The sequence below is a fragment of the Artibeus jamaicensis genome, unplaced genomic scaffold (genome assembly GCF_021234435.1).
Source record: "Artibeus jamaicensis isolate MK-2021 breed Jamaican fruit bat unplaced genomic scaffold, CSHL_Jam_final contig_465, whole genome shotgun sequence".
In the NCBI taxonomy this organism is placed as follows: domain Eukaryota; kingdom Metazoa; phylum Chordata; class Mammalia; order Chiroptera; family Phyllostomidae; genus Artibeus; species Artibeus jamaicensis.
Genome location: NW_026521843.1, coordinates 4,374,959 through 4,395,046, shown reverse-complemented (window position 1 = coordinate 4,395,046; position 20,088 = coordinate 4,374,959). Strand labels below are relative to the sequence as shown.

At 57.5% G+C, this 20,088-nt stretch overlaps 1 protein-coding gene across 7 annotated transcripts in view; it reads right to left on the bottom strand.

Moving 5' to 3' along the window:
- Positions 1-1,413: 1,413 nt before the first annotated feature.
- The window catches only part of LPIN1 (lipin 1), an 89,690-nt gene continuing 71,015 nt past the window's right edge, over positions 1,414-20,088 (bottom strand). For all 7 annotated transcript variants that reach the window (XM_037151760.2, XM_053667172.1, XM_037151761.2 and 4 more), the window contains 7 exons: positions 19,394-19,520; positions 18,080-18,228; positions 17,486-17,572; positions 12,876-13,028; positions 8,412-8,526; positions 6,786-6,889; positions 1,414-3,804 (listed from right to left, as the gene is read on the bottom strand). In XM_037151760.2, the coding sequence (XP_037007655.2) occupies positions 3,645-3,804; positions 6,786-6,889; positions 8,412-8,526; positions 12,876-13,028; positions 17,486-17,572; positions 18,080-18,228; positions 19,394-19,520 (895 nt within the window). In that variant the 3' untranslated portion in view covers positions 1,414-3,644. The remainder of the gene's footprint in view (positions 3,805-6,785; positions 6,890-8,411; positions 8,527-12,875; positions 13,029-17,485; positions 17,573-18,079; positions 18,229-19,393; positions 19,521-20,088) is intronic.

The window sequence follows — 20,088 nt, the reverse complement described above, 5'->3', positions numbered from 1 at the left end:
GGAGGATAGAGCTGGTGAGTGTGGTGGCTGTGTCGTCTTTGGAAACCAAAGGCAGGAAGCATTTTGAATGTTTAGGTTTGCAGCTGAGAAGTGGAAAAATGCAAGCTGCAGGCCGGGGAGCTCCAGGCCCAAGCCTAGCGTTTACGCTATTTTCTCCCTTACAGGTGAAAGAGCTTGCAATCTAAAATTGTACTGGAATGAGTCTGTGACGTTCAACCCAATGAGAGGGCTTGTTTTGTCTTGCACACGCACAAGTATTTGTTCTATAGACACCCCAAGGCGAACTCTTCACATCGCGGGGCTTCGAGAGCAGCTCAGCCTGCTGCCCCGTAAGCAATGAAGCATTGAGGGACCACGGCTCTCACATTTATTCCAAAAACTCGTAGGCTGATGCGGGTAGATCAATAGGGTATCTCGGGCACGTCAGTGTTGCACAAAATCGATAGGAATTATGGCAGTGTTCGAGTGGCCTGGGTGGACCAGTCAAGGGTTTTAACTGATTTGTTCAAAATGGAAACAGAGTGGGCACACCATGGAGAAGAGTCCAAACCCTGCGGACAGCGAATGGGGGGCAGGGGGCACTGAGCCGTTTACACTCCTCTCTTCTCTACCTCGGTAGTGCCTCAACATCTTACAAACCTCTCTGGCTGGGGACGGTGCACAGCCACTTCTCAGAGGTGGCAACAGGCCCCTCGGAAGCACACCTGTGAAACGCAGGGTGCCTGTCTGGTCCATACACCCAGAGGCAATAGTCCCCCGCCTTGGCCGTCCCAAGGCCTGGTGCCAGGCCACCAGGGACCAGCCCTGTAGCTTACAGGTCACTGAAATGAGTCCACTAGCCAACCCCAAGCCACCCACTCTGGCCTCCCTGCTGTGTCTCCTGCAGAAACGTCGACAAGAGCCCAGGCTCCCCGCTCCCTCCTGACCAGCACCCCAACAGTTGGTGCTTCCCGGGGCGCAGCCTCCCAGTTCTCGGGCCTGTGAGGGAACACACTTGGTTTTCCTGAGCCTCTCCGGGGTCTTCTCTTACGGCAGCACCTGACTGGCTACCACATAAAAGGACCCAGGACAGAAGCCACTTAGGTAACAGCCACATGGGAAACACAGGCTCTGAGTGGCTCTCCAGGGACAGCCTGTCCACCGACCGCCCTGCTCCCCAGCCACTCCCATGGGTGGGACGCAGGGGGGTGGGGCCGCCCTCTCTTTCCTTCTCCCTACCACCCCTCCCAGGTCCAGGAGGTCAGTGTTTTACCAAAGGCATGGGAAAAGGCTTTTTCCAAACTTTGAATAGTTCGGTCTTCTTTTTTTTTCCTTGAGAATAAAATGTTTGGTATCACACACTGGAAAATCAGCAATCTAATCATTTACTGAAAAAAAAAAAAGTTTAGAATTCACACGCCTGATTTCCGGAAGTCTTTCACGGGTCTCTTTTATTACAGTAGCTTCCAGCTCTGCATCCGGCAGAGCACGGTGGTATTACAAGGACGCTCACCTTGGCGCCACTGTACACACATACAGATCGGGATCGTACACAAAATACGTGAAAGGAGTGACTCACACCTGAAACCGATCAGGGGATTCCCTTTGCAGGTGTCGTCACTTCACAGTACCTGGTGTGCGTACATGTTCGCCATCGAGGGTGATGAACACTCGTCACTGCGCGGCTTTGAGGCGCGGGGTCCGCATGCGGCATTCTAGCACGTGACCGCGGGGCCACTGGTTCGCGGTTGTGTAAACACTGATAAACCAATGCGTGAGCGTGCGGGAAGGTCGCCCATGGGTAAATCTCATTTCCCAAAGCAACAAGCCAGGTGTGAATGTTACTGCCTGTGGGTGGGCGGGGTCCCACTCTGAACTTGACCCAGACGAGAGTGCAACTTTGTGGAAGGCAGGCTCCGGTTCAGAGTGCCGCGGTGCACAAGGCCAAGGTGGCGGGCTCGCACCTGCCGGGGGAGTGGATCAGACCGGCTGGGCCAACAGGGGGCAGGCAGCGGAGAGGGGCGCCACCCACACGCGCCGCGCTGCTCCTCCCTGGAGGGGCGGAGTGACCTCCGCAGGCCCGGAGCTCGTGCTGCGGTCACAGCGGTGGGCGCTCCCCCCAAAACACCCTCGTGGCAGAGAGAATGAGCACAGGCTCAGGGCCACTGACTAGCTAGCCCAGAGTACTTAAGGCAGGGCGACTTTTAACTATTTTCACTGCCTCCCAAAAGGACTGCGCATGCGTGTTTGCGTTTCTATGCAACTAGGGCCACCCACGCAGCCGTCTCCCCTTCCCCACCGGGCCCCTCTGCTCCCCTCCCCAGCCCCCCACCCCCGACCGCAGCGAGGCCAGTGCAGCGAGGCCAGTGCGCTGCGCTCTTTCACAGAAAGAGTACCGTCCGAAGTGCTCCACGCGCTTGCCCCCGCCCCCCGTGGCTCTAACAACGCAAGTTAAATAGAAAAGCACTTCAATCACTGGAGGAAAACGCTCTTTAGAAAAATAATACTTCAAAAAATAAAGCAAAATCTTTTACCAAAATAATCCTTTGACTTTTCAAACTGTTCTCTCTGCAAGCAAATTTAATAAACAAGCTGGGAGATTCATCTCCTAGTGGCTTAGAGAATGTGGCTCGGACCATCGTTTCTCCACCGGCCCTCGATTCGCGTGGGAAAAGCCGAAGAAAACAGAGAGTGACTCCTGGGTCCCGAAGAGGCCGGTGTCGTGAGGTCTGTAGCCTAAGGCTCTGCGGACTAACGCGTACGCGGTATCTTTTTAACATATCAATGACAGTTAAAAGAGAAAGAATATGGCTAAGTGCTTATAACAATAACCCAATCAAAGGAAAGTAATAAATAACCTCTACAAAAAATATAATTTATCTTCTCGAAACTATTTTCTTAAAACCAAGCGGTTTCCTTTGAGGGCTTCCAACGGGAACAGGCCTCACCGCCTGCCTTCAGCGCTGGCTGTGTTCGCGTGCACAGCGTCAGCGCCCCCTTGCGGGGGGACAGGCACTGCACCGGGATCACAGAAGTACTGCCCCAGAAACGTCTCCTACATCTGAACCTAAGGCGTGGCGGGGCTACCGAGTGCCGGACAGAGCCTGCCTCCTCGAGCCACACACAGGGGGCGGGAGATCAGCGGGTCACACAGGCTACCTTTAACCAAAGGGATTTAAAGAAGGGCTCATCACCTAAAAATTAGACCAGTCCGCGAACACTGTAGGGGAACATCCGGCCAGGGGCAGAAGAGGGGTAGGAGCTGCCACAAGGGATGTGGCCCGCCCTCCAGTCGTGCGCATCGGGCATTCCTCAGTTACACTGCCCCCAGCAGGGCCCGGGAGCCACCTCTGCTCCAGGTCATGGGCGCACGCGGCACAGTGACCACTGACCAAGGACTCGCCGCAGGCCAGGAGGGCAGTGCCAACGCCTCCTACTGCAGAGGCGCCCAGTCGTTGCCTATGAAGTGCACCCTGAAGTAGCAGTTGACTTAGAAATGTCAGCCCTCGGGGCCGCGGGGAGGGAGGAACGTGGGTCTCGACTCTCCCTGCTCTCCAGCGAGTGACTGAACACCAGGCTCCCAAGCTCCGATCCTCGGCTGCCAGAGCCCGTCTCCGATGGGGCGGGGCGCGGCCCCGCAGGAGGTGGGCGCTCGCTCGGAGCGTTCAGGCAGAGGCAGAGCGGACGTCCTGGTCCTCAAACGGGGGCGGTGGCTCTCTCCAGAAGGTGAAGTCGCTGAACGTGTCCGAGCAGGGGAAGTCAGAAGAGTGGCTCCTTTTCAGCAGTGGGAAAACATGGTCGACCACCTCACAGAGCCGCACGTACCTGCAAGGAAAGCGACATCATTGCCTGCCTCCCAGCGACACCGGGTGGAGGGGCACACCTGCCACGCCCCCCGCACCGCGTTAGAAAACTAGAAGAAAGCCACAACCCTGAGGGGTCTGCCCAGGGGTGAACACAACAGAGGGTGCCTAGAATAACTCCTCGGCAATTAACAGGAAATCGAAGGACACGCCAAGGAGGAGTCGGAGAAGGCCCCACAGCGAGGCGACAAGACCCCACAGTGAGGTGACAAGACCCCACGTGGCAGGGAGAATAGAGGAGGAGGGCAGAGCGGGACAGAGGAAGACGAGAGGACGTCAGCCCGGCAGAGGGACCCCCCGCAGACCTCACGCATGGGCACCGCAGGAACAGAGTCCAGACCCCCACAGCGTTGTGGGGCTGTGTCCCTGTGCAGTGAGGAGGCACAGGGCCCTGGGCTTCAGGAGACACAGACCGACTTCGGCCTTGCCACTCACTCGCCGTGGGATCTTGGGGAAACGGCTTTGTCTGCTAAGCCACAACCCATCCCCCCCTGTGCCCCTTGAGGGGCAGGCAGTGAGCGGCCCACACTGCTCACAGAATTAAATTAAGCAGAGTATGCAGCAATACGATCACGCACACTGCGTGTTCTCGACATATAGTCAACGAACAATTATTATTAGGAAAGAATTAGCCCTGGCTAATGAGCAGCTTAAGAAAAGCCATCATTGACCTGAGGGTCTCGAGGCCTGGGACCTGCTCCTGCCCTACTGCTGTGGAACCCGGAGCAAGTGTTTTGCCCACTCTAGGCCTCAGACTCTTTATCCTTCTTGAGTATGGACTTGAACTAGACCCGTATTTGTCAACGTGCCCTGCAATTCCCTCACTCCATTTTCTGTATATTCCCAAGAAGCCGTTGCAAGTTAGTGTCTGTGGCCTACTGCAGAAAGAAATGTGCGTAGTGAATATGCATTTTCAGACCTCCAGGCGCCTCCAACCACGAGCTGTGATGAGGCCAGGCCTCTCTGAACATCCCCAGAGCCCTCCCTCACAGCCACTGGGTCCCTCTCCGGTTCCAAGTTGCTGAGAACCAAAAGGGGCCTTCCAAAATCCAGCCTCTAGGAATTAGCGTGTTCTGAGGCATAAAATAGCTTATTAAATAAGAATGAATGTGTGTATTTAATAAAGGACCTCCAAAGGGCTTCTGAGAAACAGCGTGCTTGCATAAAACGAAAAAAAGAACATCTCCCTTAACGAGCAAGAATTATGTCTTTCCTGGGGATGAAAACAAATGTTTACAATACCTCCTGGCTTTAGGACCTATTTGTCTGAGTTCTGCGGCTATGAGAGGCGGCCATCCCTGCGGGGCGGTGGGGTGGGGTGGGGTGGGGAGCGGCTCCCCCAGCACTCACTGCCAGGGTGTGGGCCCCAGCCCGGGCGCTGCCCCAGGCTCTGAGTGAGCACGGGCCCTGCCCCATCCACAAGCCTGGCGCCCTACCTCCTGCACAGGGCTCCTGCTGGGCACAGCGCCCAGGAGACATGCACTGAAGCCCCCCACCCAGCAGGGCCCTTAGACCCTCGAGGACCTTTCAGGTGACTCCTCGGAGCTAGTGCCACAGGCCGGGGGGGGGGCAGGCACCCACCTGCCTTTGCAATGGTGGTCCCGGTTCTGCCCCAGGTGTGGAGAGTGTGCTTTCCGGGGAAAGGAGCCCCTCTCTCGGGGACAGCCACACCCCCAGCCCAGGCTAAGACAGCCTCCCTCAGCCACACGTGCAGTGGTCTCGCTCTGGCACCCGGGGCTCCATGCTAGGCCAAGTTCCCGGCAAAGTGTGCGTTCAAGCCGAGTCTCAGCGAAGAGGGTAACCTCAGGGGCCTCCTGGGCAAACCATCACAGATGCTGGACTCGCCCTCTGCCGGTCCCTTAGAACACTTGTCCCTTGGCTGCTGCCCAGCAGACACCTCGGTCATTCCTGCGCAGCGTCCCATGGGCTGGGAGTTCTCTCTGAACCTAAATAAAAATCTGCTAGACCTTCCTCAGACTCAGGAAGCCGTGTCATGTGGGAGGGTGACAGGCTGGGGAGCCAGGGCAGAGGGGGCTCTGGAGTCCCCAGGGGAGGCCTGGCGTCATCAGGGTGGCTGCACAGGACTCGGGAGGGGAAAATGCTGAGAGGACTGAGAGGAATCAGCCCCGTGTGAGTCCGGGTTGGACTCCTGCTGGCAGAAGGAGCTCTCAAGGGCGACAACGTTCTCCGGGGAAACCCAGGTCTGCCGTCTACCTAAGCCCACCAGTGGCACTGGGAGAACACCCAAATGTGCCATCCCAACCCCTCCACCCGAGGAGAGCGCCGGCAGGCCCCTGTGGTCATCGGGCCAGTGGCCATCATCTGGGTCTGGGCAGACGGGGCCAAACAGGCAGCCACGCCTGTCTGCCTGGTGTCACCCGGTTGTGCAAAGCTCCTGGGGCGAGGAAGCCCTCTCCCCTCCAGGGAGTGAGCAGCCTGAAGTGAGAAGTGCCCAAGTCAGAGAGACGCCGCAGCCACACAGGACACCCCCCTGCCCTCGCCCAGCCCAGCCCTCAGCGGCAGTGGCGGGAAACCAGGCCGGGACCCCCACTGCAGGAGGGGCGTTTCCGGTGGGGCACGGCCATATTTCGGGGGGCGCCGCTGCGGTGGGCCAGAATGGAAGGGAGACACTGTCCCTTGGCCGTAGGCTGTAGCGCCCCACGATGCTTTGTGTGCCTGCCCCTCACATCGCGCTCCAGGCTCTGAAACCTAACTTGGTGACTCGCAGCCTCTAGTTTTCAAACTCATTCAATGCCTCTCTGGAGCGGAGTGCGACCTCGAGTTTAAACGCTCCACCCAGAGGGGGTCTGATCTAATTTAGGCTGTGCAAACGTGAAGTTTTGGACAAAATACGGGAGTTAAAATCTACTTTCCCTGTGGGAATGAACGGTAAGATGCTGGTGACCCCGGTGACCCCGGTGATGCTGGGGCGGGGCAACTCACGAGGAGATGTTGGTCTTGGCGTGCTCCTGCACCAGCTCCCCTTTGGGGTTCACGGTGAATATCCTGTTCAGGGACACGCCCACTTGCTTGTACGAATACACGTCCTGTGTTGGGTGAAGGGTACAGAAAAGGAGTTCACTGTAAATACAAACAGAGGACACCTCGGATCTGATGCAACATCACGCGTGTTCGTGGACCAGAACCACGCTCCCAGCTAGAGCAGGGGAAGAACATCCCCGGACACGAGACTGCAGGATTGGTGCTCCCCTCTGCACCCCCCGCCCCCGACCCGTGCGCTCAGCATCTCGGGACGGGAGTTCCAGAGGCGGACCCTCGGCACAGCCCCTGCAGCCCACCCTCTCCTCACTGCTCTTCCCCAACCCATCTTCTTGGGCACGAGTTTCAAAAGTAGCAGAATTCTCTTACTCTGTTCTCCTGATCATTGACCTTTGTGGCAAATTGGGGCAGAAGACACAAAAATGCCGGAGTATTTCTTTTACTGTCTGAGGCACGACCATCCCCCCCCCCTTATGCACAGAGGACGTGGTCCGAGACCCCTAGTGGGGGCCTGAAACCGGGGATGGCACCAGACCCTACAGGGGACTATGTTTTTCCTGCGCGATGCAGACCCTTGATTAGGTTTAATTACCAATTGGGCATAGCGAGAGATCAACAACAATAACCAGTAAGAGAGCAGAAGAACTGAAATGCTGTGTTGTGATAAAAGGTACGTGAGTGTGGTGTCACCAAGGGAAACACGGGTGACTTGGACGCAAGCGCTGATGCCACAAGTCCATCTGACGTCCCAGACGGTGACCAGTGACAGACCTAACAGGCAGCGAGCGAGGAGGGGTGTCCAACCTGCGGCCTGTCGGCCACACGCAGCCCAGGACGGCTGTGAACATGGCCCAATACAAAATCGTAAACTCACTTAAAACACTGGAGAGAGAGAGAGAGAGAGTGTGAGTGTGTGAGTGTGTGAGTGTGTGTGTGTGTGTGTGTGTGTGTGAGACTACTTGTCTCGGTGTATTTAACATGTGGCCCACAGACAACGACAATTTGGGCACAGCGTGAGCACGCTGGACTGAGGGCAGACTCCTGGGTGGGAGTGGGACGCGAGAGACTTCATCTTGCTGCTCAGCAGGGTGAGCAGGTTAACACTGACGAACTGTTTATTTCTGGACCCTTCCACTTAATATTTTCAGATTGTGGTTGATATCAAGTAACTGCGACCACAGAAAGCAAAACCGCGGCTAAGTGTGGGGGACCACTGCACCTTTAAAACTTGCAACGAGGAACTCACTGCTGTGCTAGGAATTGGCCCTGCGGTTCCCGGCGGGCAGAACCTAACCTGGCCCCGCATTCTTGTTTGACTGATTCAGCAGGTCGTTCGGAACTGAATGTTTCTAGTCCCACCTCTCACGCCTCAATCTGAGACCCAATGGCCAAACTTCAAAGAGAACTAGAGGCCGTGAGATAGCTAGTCGTCCCCTTGCCTTTGGATGCAGGCCAACGCCTGTTACCCGCGCTCCCTGGTCGAAGGGGAGCCTGACCTCGCACGCAGCCTTTTGGGGGGGCAGCTGTTAGGAAAGGTGGGGGCCCCAGAGCACCCCGGCCACTACTTACGGCAGGTCGGTTTCCAAAGGCAGCATAAAAGGGCTCTGTGTTTGGAAAAAACAGGTTTTTTATGTCCGTCAAACACTGGACTTTAAACTTTTCTGGCTTCTTTTCGATGACTTCTCTGTTAAAACAAACAAAAATGGAGCAGCATGAGAGGATAAGCTTCATTCGCATTGAGCCCTTGGTGTCAAGGACGCCGTGACCCGAACAGCCCTCATATCTTCAGAGGCTGACTGTGCGTCAGTCCGCTCTGCTGTCCCAGAAAAGTGCTGGACAGGAAGGGACTCCCTCCTTCCAAGTCCTCCACATGGAAAGGCTGAGGACAGCGGCCTCCTGCTCGGCCAGGGAATGAGAACCCAGCACACAGCAGAGAAGGAAACGCCTCCCACCTTGTGTCTGAAGCCAGCACAGCCTCGGAACAACCCTGAGGAAACAGTGTGAGCAGCACGGGGGCCGATCTCATTTGTGAATATCGGTGTAAGACTTCTAAATTATTTTAAAAATCCATCAAAATACACTAGGGAAGACCCGAATAAATGAAGCAATGTACCACAGGACTGAATTGAAAGATGCACGCTATACAAGATTGTAATTCTCCCTAAACTGATCTCTATAGGTCCATTGTAATTTCAAACTCTCACTAGATTTTTGTATGTTTCCGTGGCACTTGATTTTGATGGCTACACAGAAGCGCAAAGGGCAAAATATGTTTATAAACTCTTGACGTACGACCACAGTGACAAGGGGAAGCAGGAAGAAAGGACAGACTTGTTGGGAAACGGTGCGAGGACAATGGACTATACCTCTGTGGAGACAAAAGGAGAAAAGAGACCCTACTGGACATTATGTGGAAACCCAACTCCTGGTCGATTACAGACCAAAATGTGAAGGGCCACAGTGACACCCAGCAACCCGGGGGACAAAGCGCAGCATGCTCCGGAGAGCTCGCTTCGTGTGCGCACGGTCCCCGAGTGCACACAACTGGTAGGGCTACAAAACAAGGAGTATCAACACAAAATTCAGGGGTAACGGTTACCGTGACCGCCGCGGGGGCAGGGGTGCGAGTGGCTGGACTTGCCTCCCCTGGGGTACGGGGACACGGGCGTTCACTGTTTGGGGGCCCTTTGTCGCTTGCAGGCGTCTTAGGAAAACTCTCATCCCTTCTCCAGATGTAGTTCAGTGATGACGACGGAGAGGAGCACCAGACAGTGTCCAAGGCCAGTGCTGCCCCAGGCTCTCACGGACTGCGGGGACTCCAGGGCCCCCTGAACACCTGAACAGGACTGCGGGGACTCCAGGGCACCATGACACCTGAACAGGACTGCGGGGACTCCAGGGCCCCCTGAACACCTGAACAGGACTGCGGGGACTCCAGGGCACCATGAACACCTGAACAGGACTGCGGGGACTCCAGGGCCCCCTGAACACCTGAACGGGACTGCAGGGACTCCAGGGCCCCCTGAACACCTGAACAGGACTGCGGGGACTCCAGGGCACCATGACACCTGAACGGGACTGCGGGGGACTCCAGGGCACCATGACACCTGAACGGGACTGCCAGGGCACCATGAACGGGACTTGTACCTTGGGCCCAGGGAGACACGGATGGCTGACTGCCAGTTTGGACCAGAGACGTAACTGACGCACAACACTGCGTTAGTTTCAGGCACACGACACAGGAACTCTACACACACACACACACACACACACACTGCGAGATGATCGTCACAGCAAGTCTAGTCAACGTCCATCACTGCACACAGCAACACTTCCTCCTCCTGCGACGAGAGGTTTGAAGATCCACTCTCAGCAGTGATCGTATGGCTTTGTCTCCAACCCCAGTCCACTGGGGAAATCACCCAAACTCAACTTCCTGCTTCTCTCCCCCCCACACACAGGCTCCAGCAGTTCAAACCAGCCCAGGAACGAAGAGCCACGGGACTCAGCCAAGGCGCATCGGTCCAGCCCTGTGCGTCCACCAGCTGACGCCCCTGCCCTGCGAGGCTGGAGCTGCGCTAGCCAGGAGGGGGCCTGTGCTAACAGCAAAGGGCTCATGAGAATGACCCGAGCAGCCCTGCCGCCACCGCCACACGGGGCCGGCAGCCAAAGGGTCCCAGGACTCACGGCCACTCGCCAGAGGGCAAGACGCGTGAACAGATGTCACCTTCGTTTCCAGATGTACTGGGCTGGCCAATAAGCCCGTGCGCTTTTTTCTGAACGATGGCTCTGTAGGGCTTTGTTGTCTTGAACTTCACATGAAACCATTTTTGTTAGATTGTGTTGTGACAGCTGTCCTGTCAGCGTGCACTAAAAAACTTACCAAAATTGGTGAATTTTTGTGCAGCCATTTTAATACTGAAGATGGAAGAAAATAAGCAACATTTTCAGGATGTGATGCTTTATTTATTATTTCAAGAAAGGTAAACATGCCACCAAAATGTAAAAGATGTGTGCAGTGCGTGGAGACGGTGCTGTGACTGATCGCTCGAACGCGTTACACGCAGTTTGCGTGGTTTCAGGCTGCAGATTTCTCGTGGGACGATGCTCGGAGTTTGGGCAGACCAGTTGAGACTGACAGCGATCAAATCAACATGTTAACTGAGAGCAATCACGTTCTACCACACGGGACAGAGCCAACGTACTCCACACGTACAAATCAGTAGTCATTGGTGAAAACGAAAAATGTGTCTTTTTTTTGTGGGGAAAAAATCACACGAACCTCTTGGCCAGCCCACTGTCTCCTGGACGTGCAGCATTCCAAAGCTCAGAGGGACACTGTGGATCCTCTAACCCCACCCTGTCACTTGGCAGCTGAGGACACAGACCCAGCAAAGGGACGACACCACTCATTAGTCAGTCACCCGGCAGCCTCGGAGGGTGGGGCCCTGGTCCCCACTCCAGACTCTGTGCATCCCACACCGAGGGCTCATTGCTGCCGACTCTGCCGCTCGCACACCCCCCAGTTTACACCCAGACAGTGCAGTCGCAGCGGCACCCGATTCGAGTCTCACTAGGCAGGTCACGGTGCTCACGGCAGACTTCCCGTCAGTTCCGGGACATCTGAGGCTGCCCGCAGCTCGGCCCTGGCTGGGGGCCCCGGGCCACACCACCCAGAGCGCCTCCAGCTCCCGGGAGGGTGCAGGGCTGTGAGGGTCGGGCTTCTCTTTCTAATAATTCCCCACAAGGACACAGTGACAGGTCTTGGACGGGAATATTTAAGTAAGGAAAAACCGGAAAGGATCACCTTGAATTATTTCAGCGGTAGGAGGTCAAGAACAAAAATGTCGGCTTCAGACTTTGCCTGGCAAAGCCTCAGTGCCTAACGTGCTACCAAGCAGCTCGTCACACCCTGTGCACGTGACCCAGGGACACTTCGTTAAAATACTGGACCACTGAGTCATCTCGTCAAAACGTCTGGATTCCTACTGAGGCCTCCGTCGCGACCCCTCGCAGGACTCGGAATATACCACGGCACCCACCGGTGTGGCCCGCATTTCTCCCCAGAAGGGGCCAGTTTCAACGCAGCACCTCTTCCTACGGGAAAGGAAACGGCCCTCATCCTTGAGGGGAAAAGGTCGCTGCGGAGCTAAAGAGAAACGGTCCGAGGGTCGGCGGGGCACAGGGGCCGCCTGGACTTCCCACCACTGGCCCGGGCAGAGCAGCAGGCAGCAACTCTGGTCCTCAATTGAGGCACAATCATGACACAGCTTTTCATCGGGTGTTCGAGACACAACTGCAGGGGACACACATCCAGCCCTTGGCAGGGCCACTGTCCTGTTATGGCCACAGCAGGTTATGCTACGAGAGCATCTGGAAGCTGCCCAGGGCCTCGGGCTGCTCAGAGGTGGCCAGCGCTCCCCTCTCCCACTCCTCAGGCCAGAGTTCAACTGGGCTGCCCTGACCGGAGTCAAGAGGGCAGGGCTGAGATAGGAGGGTCGAGAGAACCTGGCTGGTGGTCTGTTGGAGCACCATTAAAATCAACAGCAAACAGAACTCCCTGGGAGGACGAGTGTGATGGGAGTCCAAGGCCAGGTGAGTGAGTGGTGGTGTCTGGCAGGAGGGCCACTGAACCCGACCTAGGTCCCCGACTAGACGGACTGCAAGGTGACTCTCAGACTCAGCCAGACAGCACGAGGCAAGGAAGGGGCACAGGAGGAGGGGCAGCCACCACAAAGGGGGCACAGCGCGTGGTCAGGGGAGAGAACTTCACTGTGGCAAGTGGAGCCAGCTCAGCACCATGAGCTCTAGAAACTGGAGAAACGAGACTGAGAGGAGGCGGCAGGTCCCCAACAGCCACGTGACGCCAAGGATGAGCAGTGAAGGGAGCGGGCAGGGCCACCCTGCACTTCTGGGCTATTTTCCCGGTGCCCCCCACGGAGACGGGAGCTGGGTCAGGAAGACCGCTGTTCAGAGGCCATTCTGGCAAACCCCCCGGGGAGGGAGACAGGCCCGCCCGGGGCAGCGCCCTACCTGTGCAAGGCGGAGAAGAGGCTGCTGGGGCTGAGCAGCAGGGGCCCCTGCGGCAGCACCGTGCCCCTCTCGTTGACCCAGTGCAGGTAGCCCCTCGTCATGTCCGCCATCCCGATGGCACGTGCGGAGCAGTAGAGAAACTTGTACCCGTTCCTGGAGGAGACAAATGTGCACTCTCAGTGGCATCGCACAGGGGGCTCCTGCATACCCACATCCGCCCGGACCCGCATCCTCCCCCTCAACGTGGCCTGGTGGCCGGTCTCCTCAAGGCCACAGTCCACAAAACCTGGCATGGACGCCACCTGCCTCCTCGCCGGCTGCTTCTTCCCAGACAAGTCGCCATGGCGCCCAGTGTGCTGGCCTCTGAAGGCCCAGGAGTTCTGGGGTCCTTGGGCCCCATTTCTTCTCACCCGCACCCTCGGCTCTACACGCCGCACCCTGACCGAGGCAGCAGCAGACAGCAGTGACGCTGGGACACCACAGACGCAGTCGGTCTGCGTCCCGGGTTCCTGGCACGGGACCTCCAAGCCCTCGGAATTCCCTCGGCGATGAGAGTGAGGGGAACCCCTTCCACCCACCCCCGGGTTCCTGCTAATGAGATGGCGCGTGCGGGGTGGGGGCCGGTGGCCGGGGGGAGGAACCAGCAGCCGGAGCTCAGACACCAAGGTCGCAGGACTTAGTCAAGCCCAAGTACTGAAGCCCCTGTGCAACCCCAACCAGTGGGGTTCAGACAGCTTCCGGTTCGGGAACGGATCCTCATGCTGAGAAGGTGGCACACCACAACTCCGCTGTGGGGGGTCCCTTCCCAGCCTCACTCTATGCATTTCACCGGCTATTCCTTTGTATCCTTGGTAATAAACCAGTAAGTATGTTTCCTTCAGTTCTGAGCAGAGCCAGAGTCATCATAGCAAATTACCAAAATGGGAGGGGGGGGGAGCGGGGAATCACCAGTTTATAGCCAAGTTAGGCAGATGTGTGAGTAATCTGGGGACCAGCTCCTTGCCCGAGTATCTCAAGTAGGGGCAGCCTTGTGGGGACCCCCACCTGCACTCCCGCCACAGCCTGAACCATCCCCCACCCCCCCCCATCAAGTCTCCACACGGAAAGAAAACTGAAAACTTAACGTGCAACCAGATCCTGCTCACAGCCCTCCCACACCTTGCCCTCTCTCAGCCAGAACCCAGTTCCTTGCCGCGACCTCCAAGGCCAGCAAGCCCTGCCCTCCGACCCCACCTGCTCCTGGCTCAGCACACGGGGGTGGGTTCTTGCCACCCCCCCCCCACTCGCTGAGCTTGCTCCTGCACTGGACCCCTGCAAGTCCTGTTCCCAAACACTGTCCCCCCAGACCCTCGGGGCTCTGCTCAGACGCCACCCACCAAAGGGCCCTTCCCTCTCCCTCTGGGTAAAAAAACTCACCCGCCCTTGCCCTCACCCCAGGCACTAACACTTGCCCTGTCTGTCCCCGTGTCGCCTAGCTCTGGTAATTCACTGCGGTCCCCTGTTTGCCATCTCACTGATCTGCACACTCCCTGTGGGTGGGGACTCTGTCTCCCTCCCGGCTGGAACCCCCGTGCCCAAAGCAGAGCCTGGCAGACACGCAGACACTCAGCGCAGACACTCAGAAACATCCGCTGGAGGAGCCCGTGCCAACTCCCCACTTCTCGACTCCCTGCTCCCCCACCAACACCACATGCCGGCTGCAGGCTGCAGGACGGGGCTGGCTGAGTGTCCTTTGAAAGGAGAAACAGGATCGTTTTAAGACTAAAGAGAATCTACAAACATCAGCTTGTCTGGACTGCAGGGATGCATCTGAACACCAAGCAATGTTTCTAATTAAACATCTTCATACTTGAGCTGTCTAATCAATGCAATCTTTTAAAAAAATCACTATGTCTGCATACAGCTTTTCACACCCAAGTCCTTAGCGGCCACCTGCAGGGAGGGCTCTGAGATGCTAATTTGATTCAAAACTCGCTTTTCAAAAGCACTTCCCAGTGGCTGCTGTCACCACCCAGCTGTCCACCGCAGGTCATCCCTAAGCTCAGCTGGAAAAGCAGCCTGGGAAAGGAGAACACGCTTGTAGGTGGCAGCAGGAGCTGGCTTCCCAGGGCCTTCGTCCCAGGAAAGCTGCCGGGAACACCAGGGCCTCCCCTCAATGCCCAGGTGCCCCAAGCCCCTGCAGGCCACGGCCAGCAGCAGCGGGAGAGCCGCTGCTCTGGGGGCTGTGCACCTCACTGGTCCGAGTGTCTGGGTGTCCCGGGGAACACACGTCAGACTCAGCGCTCAGGTGGGTGCGAGTCCACTCTTCCCAGCCCTAAGGGAAATACAAGGAGGCTTCCAACCGTCTCAGATCCTCACCTCCCCAGTTCACTCGCACTACACGGGTTGGTAAAGAAGAAAAGGCTTGGGTGTGTTTTGGTAAACTGCACTTTATTTTTCAATTAGATATCTTTTCTAGGAAAACCCAAATACACACAAATCAAGACAGCCCCCTCCCAAAAATAATGTAACTGCTTTTTTTTAATGTTTCAGTGAAGACAGGAATAGATCTATGTTCCAAAAGCCACAATGAGTCAGGCTGTGAACTGAGAATTACTCAGTAGCCTGACCCAAGATGGTTTCTTTCAACCCAAAATAGACGCAATTGTCAAGTGTCATGCAAGTCACTGAAAAGCAGCCACTTAATCCTTCTAAAAACAAATCTGCCCATGGCGAGGGGGGCTGTGGGGAGAGGGCTCAGCACACACAGGGCTGGGAGCATGCAGGGGGGAAGGACTGCGCAGGGGGCAGCTCGGGATGCGGAAGGATCGGCCCTTTGCCTGCGCTCCGCCTCTGACCAGCGGTCTCCCCTTCTGATTCCCCTCTGCGGAGCCCGACTTCCGGCGGACTGCCCCAAGCGGCCCGACTGAGTGCGCCTGCTTCAGTGATTCCTACACTCATTACACACCGCAGACGGGGTGTAAGGGCTGCTGCCTCTGCTGGCGATAGTGCAAACGCAGAGACTACCTACCAAGTCCATCGACAGAGGACTAGATGCAACGGGCTTTCGCCATATCGTTGAATTGTGTGTGGCGGTTAAGAAGAGGTAAACCTGCCCTGGCTGGTGTGGCTCAGTGGACTGAGTGCCAGCCCGCGAAACAAAGGGTCACCGGTACGATTCCTCGTTAGGGCACACGCCTGGGTTGTGGGCCAGGTGCCCAGTAGGGGGCGCGCAAGAGGCAACCACACACTGATGTTTCTCTCCCCCTCTCTCCCTCCTTTCCCTGTCTCTAAAAATAAATAAAAATCTTTAAAAAAAAAAAAACAAGAGGTAAACCCAACATGTGGTGGAGCATAAGGGTGCATTTCGTAACTGTTTAGCGAGTGGATTAGCTTGGCACTTGAGCATGAAGGAAGAAGACACAACCTCTGCACTTTTAAATTTCTCTAGTTTTCTCATGTCTCTCTCTACTTAAAAGAGTCGTGTATTACTTAGGTAATTTTTTATACAAGAGACCCAAAAAAGAAAGGTCCAACCAGTGATCTCAGCATCTAAGAAATCGGAAGTTTCTGATTCCACCAGAACGGAAGGTCCCCTCCCAGGCAACCCTCCCAACACTGGAGCACGAGGCCCAGGATGCAGAGACTGTGTCTGCGTCATTGTCACCCTGCGCACCTGTCACCAGGCCAGGCACTCGGAAAGCACTGGGCGAATGAATGAGTGCGGAGCAGAAAGGACACGCTTCACTCACCCGTGCTCACGGACCACCGGAAATAGTGCTGAGCGCCACTCCCCCGGCCCCTCACCCAGACGGGGGCCACGGGTGAACATGTCAGGCTCCAAGCCACAGGCCTGGGTGCAGTCCTGACACCTCACCTCACCTTCCCCCCATGTAGTGGTGGTGGGCCAGTCCTGGGTCAGCCGCAGGTACCTCCCAGCCCTAACAGGCTGGAGAACAGGATGCCAGAAAGGGGTGGGGGTCCCCAATGGGCTCAGAACCCTGGGGACAGACGAGAGCAGGAGTGGTGGCCCTGGAGCTGGGCAGACAGGGCTGGGCTGAGTTCTGCCTATTAGCAGTGACGGGAGCTTGGACAAACTGCTTTAACTCTGAGTGTGTTTCACTCTTCGAAACACAGAAGTGATCTTACTTGTCAAAATCACCCTAAGCCATGATTGAAGCAACACATGTGCCCGACCGACAGTCTCAGAGCCACCCGCCCACCCGGACATCCGGGTGGGGGCCCCACGGCAGGTGCAGCCTGTGTTCCGGGCACTCAGCAAGACGCTCCCCAGACGACCTCAGCTAAACCCTGCAGGGAGTCTGCACCCTGGGGCCAGACACCATCGCCGGGTACATGTCGGACCACAACTCACCACCTGCCTGTCCCCGACTCCTCAGCATGACCTGGGCCCCAGTCCCTCCCCCATAGCTGCCACCGTCTTCTCTCTCCATCAGCATAGGCTCACTAACCACTTCCTTTCTTGTCTCTCAGCACTGAACTCGGGGCTCCCCACCACCATGCCGCTGATGCCCCAGACTGAGCAGGGAGTCACTCCAGCGGCCCACCTTCTGCGTGCAGTGCAAGCGCACACCAGCAGTGCGCGGGGTGGGCACACACTCTGTACTTACTGGCTCACTTTATGGTACAGCTTGGCGATGCCCTGGTGGGTCCAGTCCTTCCCGAGGGTGGGCAAAATGTGGCCGAGAGTATCTGATCTAAATAAGGATAGAAATGAGAAAAAGAACATAAACAGGGCATCGCAAAAGGGAAAACACTTGGGTTCCGACTCACAGCACCACAGATGCCTCGTGAAACCGCCCGAGGATGCACCACTTACTTCCTGGACGACAGAGACTAAAGCAGCCACGTGAGGAGGCCCGGGGGAGGGGCCGCGTTAACAAGTCTCCGGGCAAATCTAAAGGGCGCCTGCCGTCTGCCCACGTGCCAAGTCCCTGAGCAGCTGATCACGCAGAAGCCCCCAGAAAGGCGCTCTTCAGAGGCATCCAGGTGAACGACACAAGGAGCCTGCCCCCCCCTGCCCCCCCGGGTGGGAACCACACGCAAGCTCTCCAGGCAGCTGCTGGGTTGAGCAGCAAAGACTCCACGAGCCCAGGTGCCGGCGGCACAGCCCCCAGCACCACAGAAAGAGCACCAGGGTGCTGGCCCCAGACCCAGGGGTCCCGATGAAGGTCAGCCCTCCGGGCCCGAGTCGGCAGACCTACCTAGTGATCGTCCCGTCGATGTCAGAAATGATGACTTTGTCGTCCCAGTTCCACAAGTAGATGGTACCCTCACAGCGGCACGTGCCCTGATACTGCGTGGTGACGCTAAAAACGACGTCGTTGGGGCCGTTCTTCAGCTTCAAGCTTTTCTGGGAAACATGACATGTGCTCTTGAGGGGAAGGCCCAAGCTGAGGGCACATGCCTTCTTCCCAGGAGAAGCAGGTTAGGGTTTTTTGGAACCACCGCCCTCGGCCGCGGAGCAGACCCTTCTTCCCTGTCTTGCTCCAGATGGGGAGGGCCCTCTCCAGGATCTGGGCGACCTGAACCCCAACTCCCCTGGCACAGAGGCCTCCCACTTCCAGGGAGGACGCCAACCTGACCCCGTATTTTGGGGTGAGACTCCTCTGACAGGGTTAACACCTAGACTACCAGGCTCGGCAAAAGGAACCATTCCAGAGCAGGTCGCACTCCCTACTCCGTGGCCAAATGCGCAGGGCCCTGCCTGGGAGACCGTGGAAGAAGCCCAGCATGGGACCACGCTTCCCTACAGAACCACATTTCTCAGTTTTCACACTGGCACAAACTGGAAGCAAGCCGTCTGCTACCAGGCCCAGCCTATGCTCAGAAGCAGGAGGTCGAGGCCCAGGAAACCAACCACACAGAGGCCACCGGACTCCAGGGCTCCCCCAGGTCCCCCGGGCCAGAGCCGCTCACCGCCACGCGGCCGCCCAGGCACTGCGGAGTTGCACTCGTGGTGTGGGTGTCGGCGCCTGCCCATTACCAGTCCCCACTGAACAGCACCCCCTGGGATGCTGGCCACTCGTGGACACAGGGTCCGGGGAAGGAAGGCCCTGACTGAAGCGGCCGTGTGCCCGTGTAGAAGGGGGCACTGTGACCTGTTCTTTCACCTGGAAGACTCCAAAACCCATCACTGGGGCTCAATCTCCCCACTTAGGAGACGCGTCTGAATTAACAAGCATCTCAAAGCGGAAGCACTGAGTCTGGTCTGTGGGTCAGTCGCCCTCGGGGTAAATGAGCTGCCCGGCTGCCTCCCTCGAACAGGGAAACCAGGAAGGAGCCCCCAGGGCTGCGGCACAGACGCCAAAGGGGAGTGGCAGTGAGGAGCTGCCCGGAGGGACGGGCGCCCCTGTTGGGGCGGAGGCACAGGCTCCGGAAGGGCAGCACGTGCCAGGAAGTCCCGTGGGGGGCCGTGCGGAAGGGCGGAGGGACACCCAGACGCCCCACGCGCCAGATCCGGGGGCCGAGCCCTGGCCAGTGCCCACGGACAGGCCGGAGAAGGCTCAGGCACTCACCAGCTGCTCCGACGTGAGCCGGAGGGTCTTCTTGTAGCCGACGCTGGACAGCAGAGGGAGGTGGCTGGCGCTGGAGGGCCTGGCGGCTGTGCGCTCCTCATCACTGGAGGACGACTCGTGTTTCATTCTAGAACACACAGGATGTAACCACCAATTAGGAGAGGCATCAGGGCAGCCATCAAAAACGCATCGGGCCGGAATGGACAGCGGGGTCAACTGGGGCTCTCCTGAGCACCAGGCTGGGTGGTCGTTCCCCTGGGCCCTACGCACGTTTGTCTGTGAGCCTCACTCAGCTGGGCTGCCCCTCCTCCATCGCTTCCTGATTCACTAGCGCCCACGGCACTATTAGATGCCGGGAGGCTCCTCTGCCTGGTCAGCAGGGCCGGGTTCCCGCCTCACCCACAAGCGCGCTCATTCTCTCCCCTGCCCCGTCCGAGGCTGCCAGACAGGCGCAGAGTCCAATCTCTACACGTCTAACCAGTTAGGTCCCTGTACCTGCCTCTCTAACCTACAGCTGCAAACAGTGAGGGCACTCGGGGACTGTCCAAGGGGTACCAGTGAGGACAAGGAAGACTCGCCAAGCCTGCCCCAGAACGCCTCCTGGTGAGGGTCTTCCGGGCTTTCCTAGTTGGTGGGGGTGGGGAGGTGCAGGTGGGAAGTGGGTGCCTTTTCTTTAAGGAGCCCACACAGACCAT